Source organism: Mytilus galloprovincialis, chromosome 12, assembly GCF_965363235.1.
Source record: "Mytilus galloprovincialis chromosome 12, xbMytGall1.hap1.1, whole genome shotgun sequence".
Lineage (NCBI taxonomy): Eukaryota > Metazoa > Mollusca > Bivalvia > Mytilida > Mytilidae > Mytilus > Mytilus galloprovincialis.
Window position 1 is genome coordinate 61,427,244 of NC_134849.1, and position 20,140 is coordinate 61,447,383.

The 20,140-nt window shown below is 32.6% G+C and overlaps 1 protein-coding gene across 2 annotated transcripts in view; it reads left to right on the forward strand.

Annotated features, from left to right (window-relative positions):
• LOC143054480 (uncharacterized) overlaps nt 1-20,045 on the forward strand; it is a 292,275-nt gene extending 272,230 nt beyond the window's left edge. For both annotated transcript variants that reach the window (XM_076227501.1, XM_076227502.1), the window contains 4 exons: nt 3,714-3,907; nt 5,850-5,934; nt 6,868-7,167; nt 12,647-20,045. In XM_076227501.1, the coding sequence (XP_076083616.1) occupies nt 3,714-3,907; nt 5,850-5,934; nt 6,868-7,167; nt 12,647-12,870 (803 nt within the window). In that variant the 3' untranslated portion in view covers nt 12,871-20,045. The remainder of the gene's footprint in view (nt 1-3,713; nt 3,908-5,849; nt 5,935-6,867; nt 7,168-12,646) is intronic.
• The last annotated feature ends 95 nt before the right edge of the window (nt 20,046-20,140 follow it).

Here is a 20,140-nt window from a genome sequence, read left to right on the forward strand (position 1 = left end):
AGTTTGAATTTTGGTGGTGTCACTTGAACCGTTCTAGAGTTATGCCCCTTTACAAATGGAATAAATTTGCCTCGTCGTGCGTAGCTGGATACGACCGAAGAGGTCAAACCCTAAACATTTGGGGCGAAAATGGACACAATATTCGCGCTTGATAAAGGTCTGAATTTGGATTGTAATTAAATATTTGACACATAATAGGTTTCTAAAACAGAATAATTGTAGTCAAAGAACTTAGAACTTGTTATATAATTTGAATTTATCTTCAATTTTTTGCTTTTGTGCAATACACTTTGCTGTTTTGAATTGACCCCCCCTCCCCCAAAAAAAATATTTCCCCCCTCCCCTATTTTTTAACAAAATATGGTCATTTTCTCAATTCAAATTTCAAATGGAGTTTGCAACCTAAATTAACCATTTAAAGATACATCTGACAGAAAAGTCTTAAAATAGAAACTGCCATACATAATCATGTCTAATAAATAAAGGCAACAGTAGTATACCGTACATTCATAAGTCGAGTGAGAAAAAAACAAATCCGGGTAACTGAGGGAAACACATCAAATATAAGAGGAGAACTACGACACAACAGAAACACAACATTAAAATGTAACACCCACAGAAACTTAAAATTAATATTCCTTAATCAGCATTTTAATAGGCACAGTTTTAAGTTGCATGAAATTGATGTCCAAAATTAAATTTGATTTAATTTTGACAGAAATTAAATACATGGGGTTCTTTGATATGCTGGAAAAGTGTTTCTTTAGATTTTGGATTTTGAGTCCTGTTATCAAATTGGTTCACTTTAAGGTCCAAATTATCCCAAATTAAACTTTGTTGAATTCTTGGGGTTCTTTAATATTCTGAATACAACCATATATTTATACTTTGGATATTGGACCATAATTGGTCATGTTGGTTAATGTCCATTTTTGTCGAGCCTACGACTTTTGTCGCAGAGAACTCAACATAGAGATAGTCATCGTTGGCGGGGGCGTTAACTAACTTCTTAAAAGCTTTATATTTTAGAAGGTGGAAGACCTGGATGCTTCATATTTTGTATATAGATGCCTTATGTTTTGAAATTTCCGTCTGTCGCATGTCCATTGTCCTTGACCTCATTTTCATGGTTCCGTGACTACTTGAAAAAAAGTTTAGATTTTTTGTAATGTTAATTTCTCTCTGATTATGAGTAATAGGATAACTATATTTGGTATGTTTGTACCTTGCAAGGTCCTCATGCATGTCAGACAGTTTTCACTTGACCTTTACCTCATTTCATTGATTAGTGAACAAGGTTAAGTTTTGGTGGTCAAGTCCATATCTCAGATACTATAAGCAATAGGTCTAGTATATTTGGTGTATGGAAGGGTATGTCCAACTGGCAGGTGTCATCTCACCTTGACCTCATTTTTATGGTTTAGTGGTTATAGTAAAGTTTTTGTGTTTTGATTTGTTTTTCTTAAACTATAAGCAATAGGTCAGCTATAGATTGTAAGCTGTATAGGTATGGCTGGCAGGTTTCATCTGACCTTGACCTCATTTTGGTGGTTCATTGGTCAATGTTAAGTTTTCATGGTTAAGTTTAAGATACTATAAGCATAAGATCAACTATATTTAATGCATAGATATATTGTAAGTTATACATGTCTGCTTGGCATGGTTCATCTGACCTTGACCTCATTTGATTGTTCATTGGTCAACCGTGAATGTTTAGTTTTGGTTAAGTCTGTTTCTTAGAAACTATACGCAACAGGTCAACTATTTTAGTGTATTGAATGATTGTAAAGTGTACATGTATTTCTCATTTGGTTTATCTGACCTTGACCTCATTTTCTTGGATCATGTTAAGTTTATGTGATAGTTGTAGTATAACGCTTTATGTTTAGGACTATCAACATAATATCAATGGTTAGTAAAGAGGGCGAAACATTTCAGCATGTCCACTCTTGTTAAATTATTTAAGTACTTAGACACTACATGCACTATGCTATATCAAATATTAAATCATAATCTAAATTTAGAAATGTACTTCGCAATTAATCTAAATTTTAGATTGAGTCATAGATGAAAATCAGCAGTAACATCTAATTTTAGAGATTTTAAGAAATTATGTATAGATATACATGTAGTTTGAAATTTACTCTACATATATTTTAAATAATATCTACATGTAACATCTTAATAACCATATAATAGAAATTGCACATTAAAAAGAATGAAGGAAAGTTTATAATGAATTTTCTAGAGTTATGTCCCTTTACAAATGTAAAAATTGCTGAATTTTTTGTTTCCGTTCTCTTACTTAAATTTGCCTCAACAAATGTTATGACACTTATACACAACATGCACAATGCTAATTACAACAAAACTCAGATCTAGTACGAATTGTGGCTAAATCACCTTTAACTTTCTTGAGTTATGTTCCTTTATAATGCTATATGCAAGCGGGAGCATCATCTGTGTCTAATGATCACATTCCCAATTTATTGAACATTGTATTAATGACAAATGATGTTTTTGAAATTATTTGTGTCCCTCGTGCAACGCGTTGGGAGGACATAGAAATACCAGGAGTCCGTCTGTTTTTTTTCCGTATGTTCTTGTTAGCGCTCACACGTGTACAAAGCTGGCCAGATTTTAAAAATTATAATGGAAATCACATTGCATTTGGTCTGAAGTCTTCATTTCTCTAAGATATTGATAAAAAGTTTTAAGAACAAAAACAAAGTTATTGCCCTTGTACCTTGGATAGATAAAATATGTGCAACGCAGGGGATATTGGAACTCTGATCTTTTATTTTCTTGAAGAAATTTGTGGTAGGTTGGTTTATTACTCTGTAAAAACTAATTTCCTTAATTTATATATATAAAAAAAATTGATGAAGCAAACTCCTTTACAAACTCAGCTAATATTGTCTTTTAATAAACATTATTTGTATTTTTGATTTTGGACCCAGTTTTCAAGTTTGTCCAAATCATCCAAAATTAAACTTTGTTTGATTTCAACAAAAAAATGAATGTATTGGGTTCTTTGAAATGCTGACTCTAACCGTGAATTAATATTTTGGATTTTGGGCTCCGTTATCAAATTGGTCCACAATAATGTCCTTAGGGCCTTAAAATAAAATTTTGGTTGATTTCATAAAAAATTGAACTTGTGTGGTTCCTTGATATTCTGATTGTAACCATGTATTTAGATTTTGGATATTGGACCATACATGTCCGGTTTCAAATGTTTTACCCTTTTTACCAAATTTATCTCGCACAAACCTATGCTGTGTCAAATATTCAATCAAAAATCCAAATTCAGAGCTATTTTTGCCTTAAATGTTGTGTTTTACCTTAAATGTAAATGTTGTCCAAACTGTTCAGGGTTCGTCATCTGTGGTCGTATCAAGCTGCTCCCAGCGATGTATATTATTATAATGATTGTATGTATGATGTGCATGTTTGTCTTATGGCTTTCAACTGATCTTGACCTCAAATTTTTGTTCAATGATCAATATATATATTCATGATGTTTGGTGTTTTAGTTGTACTGTGTAACCCAAATGGTTTTGATGCATTTCATTTTATTTTTCCCGCAACTCTCAAGCATGCCTGTAGAAGTTATAATGCATTTTGATTAAATGTCTTTATCATGTGTATCCATCGATATCATGATCTTTTTGCATTATTAATGTTGATCATGATTTGTAATTTTTTTAAAGGTTCTGATGTGGATTGCAAGAATCTCACAAATTTCTTTAAAGAAGAACTAAAGTATCAGGTGGAATGTACAACAGGAGATATGACAAAGTTTGAGATACAGGATTATTTCCAAGAAATTGCCAGAACATACTTAACAGAGAAGTCAAAGGATTATCATTCCTTTATCTGTGTAATTATGAGTCATGGAAATAAGGTATTGAATTTGAATTATAAATAATTATCTTCATTGCACTCAGTGTACTGTTTTGTCTTTTCGATACAGAAACAATCCATTCAACGACAAAATTATAATTTTTTTCCATATCTTATTGATAGCAGTAATATGGATATACGCCAATATAAGACAGTTAGCCAAAGTCACAACAAACTTAAAACAAGAAATGTAGTGCTGGTATGAGCTTTTCTCCACCATTTTCAATTTCCCAACTGTAAATCTTTCCATTACACCAGTTGAACCAGTACCTGCATATACATGCACCCAGATGATGCAATAGTTCAGGGCTTGAGTTTATCCTGATGAAGTGTTCTGTATACCAAGAAAATGTTGTTGAACCAATGTTTACTAATTGTAAATTTGAAGTCATTACTTTTATAGCTTGACAAACACATGATTTGGTTAGAAGCTATGGCATATCTGTGTCGCATTTGTCAAAACACAATCCTGTGAATGTTTTCTTGATTGTGAGATTGCTCATCTGCTGTGCAACAACTGTCAATATAGCTTTTTTCAGCATACAATACACATGTTACATTACATGTGTACATCAATACATTGCATGCGTCGAAGTAGGTCCAAACGCACCAGCTCACTGATACTTTTATTTATTTGTTTTGTTGTATACTATGTTGAATAACAAGAAGTTTCATATGTCTATTTTTATACGCCCGTTTACGGGACTTATTATGGTATACCATTGTCCATCTGTCTGTGCATCTGTCCGTCATCAATATGTCGGACAATAACTCGGAAATGCCTGAACCAATTCGCACGAAACTTTAGTGAATTGTTTATATCTATGGACGTGAGCTGCCTTTCATATTTTATAAATTTTAGATTTCAAGTTTCTGAGTTTGAGGCTTTTTTTCCATTAAAAAGGGGGATTTCCCATTTTTCTGACAACAAATCAAAAACACTTTCACCAATTTGCAAGAAACTTCGGGGAATTGTTTAAATCTATTGACATGAGCTCCCTTTCGAGTTTTATAAATTTTAGATTTTACGTTTTCCGAGTTATGGGGGTTTATTCATTAACAATTTTTTTTTTTCATATTTCGAACAATTAAACTAAAAAATGCTTTCTGCAGTTTTCATAAAACTTTGGTGAATTGTTTATATCTATTGACATAAGCTCCCTTTCAGTTTTGATAAATTTTAGATTTTACGTTTAAAAAAGGATGATTACTTTAGTTTTCAGACAATGCTTTGAGCAATTATGAATATCTGATATGACATTGAAAAGTTATTGACCTTTATTTAGAAAAAAGCGACGAGCGTATCATGCGCTCATGGCGTAGCTGTTTATTATCAATTGTTTATAATATAAGTTCTTGCCACCAATGACTAGCTGATGACCTAATGAATAGTAAATGGAAATGTCGTTATATTGTCTCATGATGCTGGATTAGCCAATCAAATGAACACAGTGTTCGTACCACACTCCCCGTGCATTGTGATACGAGAAATATATGAGCTCCCTTTCAAGTTTTATAAATTTTAGATTTTACGTTTTCCGAGTTCTGGGGGGTTTATTCATTAACAAAGGTTTTTTTTCCATATTTCGAACAATTAAATTCAAAAATACTTTCTGCAGTTTTCATGAAACTTTGGTGAATTGTTTATATCTATTGGCGTAAGCTCCCTTTCAGTTTCTATAAATTTTAGATTTTACATGCAAGAAATAGATAATGGTCCACAACCATAAGAGTATAAACAGTTCACAACCATAAGCATATATTATTTTATTATGGTTGACAATGAATATGTTCCGTTAGAAGCAGAACTACATGTAGCTGGGATAGTGTAAACAATAGTTCATACAAGGAGATATTTACATTTTCACTGTTTTTTGTTTTACTGAAAATTTACTTTATATATTTAAAGATACATATTCCAATTTGAAAATAAAATATTTCAGGATGGAATTCTTACAACAAATGGATTAATAACAGTGGAAGAAATAAAAAAGCCATTCAAAAACAAAACTGGAGGCAAATTTAATGGTAAGTTTTAACCTCTATTTACATTGTAATTGGAAATGGTCATTTGACATCATTTCTTTTACATTAATGTGGCCAAGTTGTATGAGTAGCTCTACTACTGTAAACACTAGCCAGTCAACACTGAGGTTGTGAGTTGGAACCCTGCTCGTGTAGGTGCACTCGACTTCAATCTTAATTGACTAGGAATGTCAGTTTTCCTATCAAAGGTCGGGGGTTTTCTCCGGGCACTACGGCTTCCTCCACCAATAAAAACTGGTCGTCACAAAATAGCCCAAACGTGGCGTTAAAACACCATCAATCAATCAATGTGTCGACATATCCTAGAATTGATTTTCGAAATCATATCACATTTGATGCTTTCGTTTGAAAACGTCTTCAACCGTCCATGAGATACTGAATGTTTTCCATCCTTTGTTTACTCAATTATACCTGGCTTTGTGATGTCTCAATTGGTTAATATACAGTCCTGCAGTTATAAATGCATTAGACAGTGTTAAAAACAGGATATCTATGTTTAATATGTACATGTACTTGACTAGTTGATAACAGATTTTGACATTAAGGCTTTCATACAAGTTTTGTGAATTTTTCTACCTTCCTTATTAAAGTTGTGTGGCTTTTCAATTTATAATTTATAATTAAATTTTATTGAAGTATTGGATCATGAATGGTTACATAATTGAGGAGTAATACTGGTTGGAATAGTATGACTAGTGACAACTGTCATTGAAGTATTGTATCATGAATGGTTACTTATTTGAGGAGTAAAACTGGTTGGAATAGTATGACTAGTGACAACTGTCATTGAAGTATTGTATCATGGATGAAGCATCAATGAGGATTGAAACTGGTTGGGATAATGTGAACGACATTCCATAAAACTGATTTCGACAATTAATGTCAAGTATTATTAACTTTTTAATTTAATTTCAGGTAAACCAAAAGTATTTCTCATTCAAGCTTGTCGTGGAAAAGAAGAGCAGGAAAAAGTGGTTGTGTCTGATAGTTTTGAAACTGAAATCCATACTGGACATGTTGGACATGTTGAAGGGTATGATGAATTTCCTGGAAACAGGCAAAGACGAAGTTCTGTTGAAACGTCTGTGTTACAACCAGGATTTGTAGGTAAGCCATCTGGCTTATCAGAAGTGTTCTCTACTGATGCTCATAGTTATTATTCTGAACATGTACCAACAGATGCTGACATTATTGTAGCATATGCAACAACACCAGGTAAACTTAATTTAATATTTTGTTTATGTTTAAGTTTACTTACCTTTTCTACGTGATATGTGAAAATGTTATGCTGTTCAGTTTGATGGGTTGGAAAATATTTTTTCAACAGGAGAAGACCAGATAAGAAATACAAGGTGCAATAGTATAACGGGAAAACATGATGACAAAAACTGATATGACTTGAACCTCGCTTCAGCTGAAATTGGTTGATGCCTTTCAACATGTCGAAGTTTAAACATGTTGAGCAGTCCAGGCAAATACAAATAGGTTTTCATAAGTAGAGTTTTGGTCGGTTCTTGACCATATTCTAAATGAGATTAATTGTAGTTTGTATTAATAGAACGAAAAGTGAAATGGTAAATTTTTCAACATCATTGACTGGTAATTAAGTGCCAGCCAATGTTTGTGTTCAAATGTATCTCAACTGTCTTTTTACGTTTTGTCGTCGATATTCACATTAAGATTATGATTATAACACAATGTTGACTGCTGAACCCATATTTTTTACATGCTTACCTATTATGACTGTTAGTTTTGTTCACACATCGTTGTCAATATAATGGAATTGGATGTGACTGTCATACAAGTGAGAGGTTAAGGTAGCTATAAAACCAGGTTCAATCCACCATTTTCTACATAAAAAAATGCCTGTACCCAGTCAGGAATATGACAGATGTTATCCATTCGTTTGATGTGTTTGAGCTTCTGATTTTGCCATTTGATTAGGGACTTTCTGTTTTTAATTTTCTTTTTCTCCATGTGTTGATAGAGTGATCTGCTCACTTTTAACTTCGAAGGTTCCATCTGTTTATAGAGTAATCTGTTAGCTTTTAACTTTATGGCTACCATCTGTTGATTTTAGCTTTTAACTTTATGGCTACCATCTGTTGATTAAGTGTTCTGCTCATTTATTACTTCAAGGCTAACATCTGTTAATTAAGTGGTCTGCTCATTTATTACTTCAAGGCTACCATCTGTTGATTAAGTGGTCTGCTCGCTTTTAACTACAAGGCTACCATATGTTGATAGAATGGTCTGCTCGCTTTTCACTTCAAGCTACCATCTGTTGATAGAGTGAACTGCGCACTTTTAACTTCACGGCTAACATCTCTTGATAGAGTGATCTGCTCGTTTTTAACTTCAAGGCTACCATCTGTTGATAAAGTGAATTGCCCATTTTGAACTTCACTGCTTCCATCTGTTGATAGACTGGTCTGCCCACTTTTAACTTCACGGCTACCATCTGTTGATAAAATGTCCAATCTGTCCAATATAAGCTTCTAGACTAAGGCTACACTCTGTTGATTCAGTGATCTGCTCACTTTTAACGTCTATATATAGTCTATAAGGACTTGTGGTGTTTAATTTCAACATAATGTAAGATGCTCTAGCGGAGTTAACAATTTGTCTTAATATTTCATAAAAAGTTAAAAAGAGACTGCAAATGATCGTTTTCTATGGCATTCTGGGTAAATGCTGATTTGTATTTCGTGTACATTCTATCCGTTAGCTGGGTATACTCTTTTTAATTTCTGGACGGTATGAACATAAATGATGTTTTCATTGATATCATATATGGACTTTTTAATCATATCTTGCAATATTGAAATTAAGAATTAGTAAAAAAAATAATCATTTTTGTCGAGCCTGCAACTTTTGTTGCAGAAAGCTCGACATAGGGATAGTGATCCGGCGGCGGCGACGGCGGCGGTGTTAGCTCACTTCTTAAAAGCTTTATATTTTAGAAGGTAGAAGACCTGGATGCTTCATACTTTGTATATAGATGCCTCATGTTACGAACTTTCCGTCAGTCACATGTCCAACGTCCTTGACCTCATTTTCATGGTTCAGTGACTACTTGAAAAAAAAGTTAAGATTTTTTGTAATGTTAAATTCTTTCTTATTATAAGTAATGGGATAACTATATTTGGTATGTGCGTACCTTGCAAGGTCCTCATGCCTGTCAGACAGTTTTCACTTGACCTCGACCTCATTTCATGTATCAGTGAACAAGGTTAAGTTTTCGTGGTCAAGTCCATATCTCAGATACTATAAGCAATAGGTCTAGTATATTCAGTGTATGGAAGGACTGTAAGGTGTACATGTCCAACTGGCAGGTGTCATCTGACCTTGACCTCATGTTCATGGTTCAGTGGTTATAGTTAAGTTTTTGTGTTTTGGTCTGTTTTTCTTATACTACATGTATATGCAATAGGTCTACTATAATTGGTGTATGGAATGATTGTAAGGTGTACATGTCTAGCTGACAGGTGTCATCTGACCTTGATCTCATTTTCATGGTCCAGTGGTCAAAGTTAAGTTTTTTAGTTTTGGTCTATTTTTCTAATACTTTATGCATGAGGTCAACTATATGTGGTGTATGGAAATATTGTATGATCTATATGTCGGTTACGCAGGTTTTATTTGACCTTGACCTCATTTTCACGGTCTATTGCTAAGTTTTAAGTGTTTGTGTTTTGGTCTGTTTTTCTTTATTTATAAGCAATAAGTTAACTATATTTGTTGTATTGAAGAATTGGTAGCTGTACATGTCTGCCTGGCATGGTTCATCTGACCTTGACCTCATTTTCATGGTTCATTGATCAATGTTTCATTTTCTTGGTTAATGTTGAGTTTATGTGACAGTTGTAATAAAGCTTTATATTTAGGTCTATCAAGATAATATCAAGGGTTAGTTAAGAAGGCGAGACATTTCAGTGTGTGCACTTTTGTTCAAAAGTGCAGTGTTTCAATGCTGATCTTTGTCTTTGTTATTCTTCAAGATATTTGTTGATTAGTTCATGCTTCAAGAAAATGTCAACATTCCTTAGGTTATTGCCAAACGCTCAAATGGAATTATTTCAGATCTGATATATAATACCCCCATTGGAAATATTGGTTTTGTGAATTTTTGGAGGGCATTAAAAAGTGTAAATAAATACATCAATACAAAATATCTTGAGAGTTAATGTGATTTTTGTTGAGCCTGCGACGCTCTACATAGGGATAGTGATCCGGCTGCGAAGGCGTTAAGTAGCTTCTTAAAAGCTTTATATTTTAGAAGGTGGAAGACCTGGATGCTGCATACTTTGTATATAGATGCCTTATATTAAGTGTCCGTCTGTCACATGTATATTGTCCTTGACCTCATTTTCATGGTTCAGTGACTACTTGGGAAAAAGTGAAGATTTCTTGTAATGTTAATTTCTCTTTTATTATGAGTAATATGATAACTATAGCTGGTATGTTCGTACCTTAAAAGGTCCTGATGCCCGTCAGACAGTTTTCTTTGGCCTTGACCTCATTTCATGGATCAGTGAACAAGGTTAAGTTTTGGTGGTAAAGTTCGTATCTCAGATACTATATGCAATAGGTCTAGTATAGCTGGTGTATGGAAGGGTTGTAAGTTGTAAATGTCCAACTGCAAGTGTCATCTGACCTTGACTCCATTTTCATGGTTCAGTGGTTATAGTTAAGTTTTTGTGTTTTGGTCAGGTTTTTCTTATACTGTATGCAATAGGTATACTATACAGTGTATTTGGTGTATGAATTGATTGTCAGGTATACCTGTCCAACTGGCAGGTGTCATATGACTTTGACCTCATTTTCATGGTTCAATCAGGTCAAAGTTTAGTTTTTGTTGAATTTTGTTCTTTTTTTCTAATACTATATGCAATGCATGGGTCAACTATATTTGGTGTATGGACATATTTTATTATGTACATGTCAGTCTCGCAGGTTTTATTCGACCTTGACCTCATTTTCACGTTTCGTAACTTACTGTTGAGCTTTTGTGTTTTGATCTGTTTTTCTTAAACTATACGTAATAGGTCTAGTATATTTGGTGTATGGAAGGGTTGTAAGCTGTTGATATCTGTCTGGCATGTATCATCTGACCTTGACCTAATTTTGGTGGGGTTCATTGGTCAATGTTAAGTTTTCATGGTTATGTTTGTTTCTTATATACTATACGCAATAGTTCAACTATATTTAATGCATATATATAATAATAAGATGTACATGTCTGCCTTGCATGGTTCATCTGACTTTGGACTTTTATCATGGTTCATTGGTCAATCATAAATGTTAAGTTTACTTGGTTAAGTCTGTTTCTTAGAAACTATAAGCAATAGGTCAACTATATATAGTAGGGATGTCAACTCGGTGAAGTTTTATTAATCGATTACTCGTTTGATTTACCGAGTGATACTCGAGTATTCGCTCGATAAAATATTTAGAAAATGGAAACACAAAACTATACCCATTTTACCTATTGTTGGTTGTTCGTTGTCTAATGGACGTAAAACTCTCATCATTATTAGATACATAAATGTAGGACCAGATTAAATAGTCCAAGAAGTTGTATATCATAATTAGCTCGATCATTAACTACATGCACTAATTATGTAAACTGACAATTACCTGATCTGATCAATTAATTAATAAACATCTATAGAAAATTGTAAACTCAAACAACAGTATTTGTGAATCGTACAAAAACACATTAAGTGATCAACAAAGGTGTTATAATTATGACTTACTAATTATATAATGGCTTTAACCATTCTCTGGGGGTCGACATAGGGTTGAACAAATTATTTTTCCTTTACGTTTTTATTTAGAAATATTATCTTTTCAACTTTTCTGGGACGAGTCGATTTCTCAACTTTTTAACGTAACTAACAGTATTGCTGATAAAAAATATTTGCTCTGACGGTGCAGAGGTGGCGGAAAGAATAATACAAGATTAGCTAAAAGTGTAAGCCTTGGAAATGTCCTCTTCTTCATAGCTAGCTACCTCTGTTCGAGGGAATTTTAAATGACAATTAAACGCAAACTTTCGAAACGTATTTTACTTTATTTTGAATAACATTTAATTTCACAGGAGGCGCTCTTGATAGAAAATATTTTCCTTTAATCAATCAACAACATTCTAACAGAAACTGATTAGTTGAGTATTATTTTGGTATTCGATACTCGGTAGTACCGAGCGATAATCGAGTACTTGTTGACATCCCTATTATATAGTGTAATGAATGATTGTAAGGTGTACATGTATTTCTCGTTTGGTTTATCTGACCTTGACCTCATTTTCTTGGATCATGTTAATTGTATGTGATAGTTGTAGTAAAGCTTTATATTTAGGACTATATACATAATATCAATGGTAAGTAAAGAAGGCAAGACATTTCAGCATGTGCACTCTTGTCTGAGTTACAATTTTGCAAATTGTTATGGTAGATGTTGCTGACTCTATAAGCAGATTTTGCATGCAATATTTATTTCTATTACGGTGGGAAATACTTCATTTATATAAAGTGATACATGTTTACTTCCATAGTATTTGTTTGATGCAGTCTTTTGGGTCAGTATGAATGATCTTTTTTCACTATAACAAATTAAAATTCCATCATCTAACAAAATATTGGAACAACTAGTTAATCATAAAAATTACAGTTTTTCTTTTAAATTACAGGATATATATCAATTCGAAATATATATGAAGGAGCATTTTTCATAAGAGCTTTCCTGTCTGTTGCCAAGAATAAATACAATGAGGAACATATCGAGGAGATATTAAGAAATGTGAGAAGAGAATTAGCTACGAATCCAGAATATGCACCACAATCTGGAAGCTTGGCAGGAAAATGTCAGATGGGAATAATAGAGAGTACATCTTTGAAGAAATTTTTCTTGTAATGACAGTCCAATAAAACTTATTTGGGAGGAAAATTGTTATTAAACAATTTATGACCAGTATAATAAATTAAGTATATATTTTCCAAATTCCAAGGATTCATGCAACTAATTTAAAATCCTCATTTTTTTATGAATAAATAAAACCTTTTTGTTTATTCATCAAACATTGAAAACAGCATCTCAACTTTATTATATGTTAACTAAAATCAACACCAGTCTGTTTGATTATAATCTATGTTGGTCAGCTTGCCATTTAGATACCTGGTTAAGGTAGCATTGTGACGGGGAGAGATATAACCATACAGTCTGAAAGAGTTGTTTGTATAATCAGAGAAAGATACTACAGACTAGTACTACTAATAACGTATACATATATGTTTTGACAAATGTGGCACCAATTATTGTTTAGCCAGGTCAGGGTTTTTTTTTTGGTTGAGGTAGGCGAAGTGCCCGTAGAGAATCACGACATTAGGTAGGGAAACTGACAATCTAAGTCAATTAAGATTATAATCAAATGCAATTGCCCCGTACAGGATTTAAACTCACGGATAACCTGAACTTGAAAACTTTTGTTGCATTGTAGTAAATGTGTGGCTACATTATTGAGAATGATTAAATGTTCTTTCAATGAAGGATTTCTGTTCTACAATTTTAGTTGTAGATGTGATATTGAGAGAAACTTCCACATGTACCCATACAGAAAAAAATGACCACTAGGCTAACTGCATTGCTCAACTAGCCGCCAGTTGAGCTAACAGTTGAGGGTTAGCTGGCCATCAGTTGAGCAAATAGTTGAGGAAAAGCTGGATTTTTACCATGCAAATTAGGTAGCACTCAACTATCAATGCTCAACTTTATGCAAATGAGTTGAGCAACGTTGAGAAAATATCATAGTTGAGGGCTAGGTGTCCAACAGTTGAGCAATTAGAGTTGAGGGCTACCTGGCCAACAGTTGAGGGCCAGGTCATTAAAAGTTGAAAGTTAGGTGGCCAATAGATGAGGGCCAGGTCATTAAAAGTTGAGGTCCAGGTCTTAAAAAGTTGAGCATTATGTGGTAATTGCAAACTGATGACTACACATTGTAGAAAAACATATTTAAATTGTGTATTTGTGTATTTTTATAGCCAAAATACTGCTGAAAGATCTTAACTCACAACAGACTACATACATGCTATATCCTTGCTTTGTAGAAGTTATCTAGCAAACAAAAATAGATCTCTAGTTTTATACCAAATTCATAATATTAGAATATTCTTATTTTATTAGTTATACTTTCTAAAACAAATTGTCTTAATAATAAAACAAACATGTCTGCTGTCTTACACATTTTGACAATATATAAATTAATGCATAAGTATTGTTTCATTTTTTTCTTCACTCTTTTAAGTTTATAAAGAAAACACTATACATATCACTATTTTGACCTAAAAGAGCATAATTATACACTTTTTCAAAATGGTTGTAATCAAATCTAATCCAATGAACTTACCAACAGATGTTTCCAGAATATGTGTTTAAACATCAATCTTCCTTAATCCAAGAGTCATGTCATCAGAAGAATACACTGCACTTTTCAATGTCAATACAGTAATTTGTAACTTTTTCTTTCTACATTCATAGTAAAAGTTATATTTTATTCATGATAGCTAGAAGACATCTTTGCTTGCCATGTGCATGCTCAAACCCAGTTCAAATTTTAAATGTTTGAGGTTCTTTTGGGTATTGTGACAGTGTGATCACTTTGAGAATTGCCCTAATACATGTACATGTAATAACTGTTAATTACATAAATCTTGAATATTTGATATATCTTATTATAAAAGAAATACTATGTCAAAGATTTTGTTAAGTTAAAATACAGAAAAATGTATAAAATTGAAAACATGTGCTTCCCTTAATTTTGCCTCAAACTTTGTGTACATTTATAATTATACTTCCTGTCCATTTGCACTAAAGACATATAAAACAGATGGCACATAACATTTATATCACCAGGTCATATTTCTAATTGCTCAACTTTTGCTCAACTATAAAAAAAAAATCAAAGTCTGAACGCTCAACTTTTCCTCAACTACAAAAATTTCAAAGTCTGAACGCTCAACTTTTCCTCAACTACAAAAATTTCAAAGTCTGAATGCTCAACTTTTGCTCAACTACAATAATTTCAAAGTCTGAAAGCTCAACTTTTGCTCAACTATATGAAAATCAAAGATCAATTGCTCAACTTTTCCTCAACTTAAAGGCCAGCTTCAGTTGAGGGCCAGTTGAGCGACATCTATCCAACATACAGTGCTTGGCCAGGTTTGAGTTGAGCTAAGATGCTCAACACCTAGACCTCAACTATTTTGCTTAAAACGGCTAGCCCTCAACTGTCCGCCACATGGCCATCAACTGGCCCTCAACTTTTTTTTTCTGTAGGGGTATATGTGTTACACTGTTTATTTCAATGTTTTAGATGGTAAAACAAACAATTGTTCTCGATACAAAGTGGGAGGTTTTCAATTAAACATAAGGTCCAGTTTTATTGTCTCTCCTTTCGCCATTAGTGGTGTTATTATGAAAATACAAACTTTTGTGAGCAATAGTTCATTTATTATACCTTCGTTTTGTTCTGCATTATATGTTCTTTTGTTCGTTCGTCCGTTCGTTCGTCCATCTGTCCAGCTTCAGGATAAAGCTTTTAATCAAGGTAGTTTTTGATGAAGTTGAAGTCCAATCAACTTGAAACTTAGTTCACATGTTCCATATGCTATGGTCTTTCTATTGTTAATGCCAAATAAGAGTTTTGACCCCAATGTCACAGTCCACTGAACATGGAAAATGATAGTGCAAAAGGGGGATCTGTGTACTATGAACACATTCTTGTTTTAAAATCTTGTTTTTATATACAGTATTTTCATCAATAAAGAATTAATCATTACTGTTGATACATGTTTTTGGTTTGTACAGAATTTTTCATTAACAAATGAATGAGAAGTAACTCACTCATTGGATATATCATTGAGATATTTTATCACTGTCATTGTACATATCTTTGAGATATTTTAGCACTATCATTGTACATATCATTGAGATATTTTAGCACTATCATTGTACATATCATTGAGATATTTTAGCACTATCATTGTACATATCATTTAGATATTTTAGCACTATCATAGTACATATCATTGAGATATTTTAGCACTATCATTAAACATATCATTGAGATATTTTAGCACACTCATTTTACATATCATTGAGATATTTTAGCACTATCATTGTACATAAAATTGAGATATTTAAGCACTATCATTGTACATAAAATTGAGATATTTTAGCACACTCATTGTACATATCATTGATATATTTTAGCACTATCATTGTTCAGATAGTTTACAGATTTTAGCACTAGCTTTATTCAGATAGTTTACAGATTTTAGCACTATCTTTATTCAGATAATTTACAGATTTTATCACTTTCATTGTACAAAGAATTGACAATTTCGTATGATTATTAATTTATATAGAGCAGTTTCATGTTCCACATAATTGGCTGAATTTAGCACTACATGTATCATTTTACACATGACTTACAGATTTATCACTATCATTTAACACATGACTTACAGATTTATCCCTATCATTTTACACATGACTTATAGATTTATCCCTATCATTTTACACATGACTTATAGATTTATCACTATCATTTTACACATGACTTACAGATTTATCCCTATCATTTTATGCATGACTTACAGATTTATCACTATCATTAGGGCCCCGCCAAAGGCGGGTCGCCCTATAGTGATCAGTCTGTCCGTCCGAAACACTTTAACTTTGTGTCCGCTCCATATCTAGAGAACCATTATGATTTCATACTTCATACTTTACATGTTTATTAACCACCACTAGAGGGCGTGTCATGATGTATGTACAACTTCCTAGGTCAAAGGTCAAGGTAAAAAAACTTTGGTTTCAGTTGACAACCCTGTGTCCTGTGGTGAAGATCGTGTCCGCTCTATATCTTGAGAACTGTTATGATTTCAAAGTTTATACTTGACATGTATATGAACCAACACCAGAGGGTGTGTCATAATTTATGAACGACTGCCTAGGGCAAAGTTGAAGGTCAAAAACTTTGGTTTCAGTTGACAACCCCATGTCCTATGGTAAAGATTGTGTCCGCTCTATATCTTAAGAACGGTTATCATTTTAAAGTTTATACCTGAAATGTATATAAACCAATATCAGAGGGTATGTCATAATTTATGTACAACTTCCTAGGTCAAAGGTCAAGGTAAAAAATTTGGGTTTCAGTTGACAACCCCATGTCCTATGGTAAAGATCGTGTCCGCTCTATATCTTGAGAACCGTTATCATTTCAAAGTTTATACTTGACATGTATATAAACCAACACCAAAGGGTGTGTCTTAATTTATGTGCAACTTCCTAGGTGAAAGGTCAAGGTCAAAAACTTTGGTTTCAGTTGACAACCCCATGTCCTATGGTAAAGATTGTGTCCGCACTATATCTTGAGAACCGTTATCATTTCAAAGTTTATCCTTCACATGTTCATACACCAACACCAAAGGTTGTGTCATATTTACAACTTCCTAGGTCAAAGGTCAAGGTCAAAAACTTTGATTTCAGTTGACAAACCCATGTTCTATGGTAAAGATACAATTTTTTAATGCGCATTATTCACAGCGGGGCCCACAGAGATGACTCCCATCTCAATGATATCTAGTTGTACATATAATTGACATATTTTATCACTATCATTGTACATATAATGGACATATTTTATCATTATCATTGTACATATAATTGACATATTTTAACGCTATCATTTTACATATAATTGACATATGTTAACACTATCATTAATATTGTACATATACTAGTAATGGACATATTTTAGCACTATCATTGTACATATAATTGACATATGTTAACACTATCATTGTACATATAATTGACATATTTTATCACTATCATTGTACATATGATTGACATATGTTAACACTATCATTGTACATATAATTGACATATTTTAACACTATCATTATAGATATAATGGACATATGTTAGCACCATCATTGTACATATAATGGACATATTTTAGCAATATCATTGTACATATAAAATTATGTATTTTAGAACTTTCATTGTACAGATAATTGACATATTTTAACAATGTCATTAGATAAAGGAAGATGTGGTGTGAGTGCCAATGAGACAATACTCCATCCAAATAACAATTTAAAAAGTAAACCTGTACATATTATTGACAGACTTTATAAGCACTGCCATTGTACATATAATTGAAAAAATTTAGAAATTTCATGGTACAAAGGATTTACAGATTTACAAATAATTTTAAAAAAAATAGCATTATCACTATAAAGAAATAAAGAGATGTGGTATATATAATTGAAAACTATCCACCAAAGTTCAAATGAAGTGGATGTAAGCACTTTCAGGCAACCGCACGGCCATCAACAATCAGAAAACCTCATACCGTATATAATCGGCTATAATAAGCCCTGACATGATAAATATGAAACGCCCCAATTTAGAAAACAGCCTACTTCATAACAGAACAATTACTAAAAACAAATATGACAGACAATGAACCGACAACATCCACTGAACTACAGGCTCCTGATTTGGGACAGGCACATACATAATGTGGCGGGTTTAATCATGTTTGTGAGCGCTAAACCCTCCCTAACCTGGGACAATGGTGTAAAATCACAACTTATGCACAAACTATAAAATCAGAGGGCTAATTAACTCATCAGATCGATACCAAGCAGAAAAAATAAAACAAAAACATAAAACGTACCTGGCAGAGTATTTATCCACCCCTCATCCCTAACAACAAATAAGACACTAATTATAGATTTGATAGTCCTCCCAGTTACTGACAGTTAGTTCAAAGCCAATAGCAACGAATAAGTAAAATCATGTATCTTAGATTGAAATATCATTCAGTACACACTCAGCACCCACTGTATTTAGTGTAAAGATGACATTAAGAGTCAGAGAAAAACATGATCTTCTGCAATGCCAAAATATAGGTATCAACAGATTGTACCATGAAATAAACATGTGTATAACAATAATATTAATTATGGTTTTAATTTTCTGATAAAAAAAAGATAATATTTATACCAATAAAAACAACATTCAAAGATTTAATTACAATGTGATATTGGTAACCTTTCAGAATAAGTTATTTAAAGGATTGATAAGTTTACATGGACCGTATCTAAATTTCCTGGCTCGGTTCACAACATCACCGTAAAATTTACGATTTGCTATTCCCTTTGAAATATGTATTCTACAGGTACAGCCAAACTTGCAAACTTAATCTTTGTATCTATGGAAAAATCTAGTAAAGATTTTAAGTAATTTTTGGTAACAAAATCTTTGAAATTATAATTTACTAGTAATACATTGAAATCCAAAACGTCACTACAGACATGGGCCCTGTACTATCAAGTTCACCAATCATCTTTGGGATTGTCTTTATGCAGGATTAACTAAATATAATGTTTGTTGTTTTTAATCACAATTCCATAATGATAGCAGTGCTGATAATCAATTATAAGAATTTAATTTGCCGAACAATTTGTGCAATATATATAGGATCATATTTGTTCAACCGCTCAACATGGGAAGGAAGTGACGATACGAATGATGTCAACTAAAACCAAAATTTTTGACGGAAATGCATGAACTCGAAAATGGTCGATAGACAGATTTCAGGACTATCATTGTATATAATCTATCACTTTAATTGTACAGATAACTGACAGATTTTATCACTATGATTGTACAGATAACTGACATATTTTATAACTGACATTGTACATTTAACTGACAGATTTCATCACTGTCATTGTACAGATAACTGACATATTTTATCACTGACATTGTACAGATAACTGACATATTTTATCACTATCATTGTACAGATAACTGACAAATTTGATCACTATGATTGTTTAGATAACTGACAGATTTTATCACTATGATTGTACATATAACTGACAGAATTTAGCATTGAGTTTACCTTATATGATATGTATAATGACTTATGTGATTGGTTTAACTATCATTTGATATAATTTGTGTAATTTCATTAGCAGTCTTTCTTGGGAAATAAATGTATAGAAAAATAATTTTCTTATGTTATGTAGATACGCAATCAGTAAAACATTGGTTGTTATACTTCTGTTCATACAAGTAAACCAGTCAGAATATTTCCTAATAATCT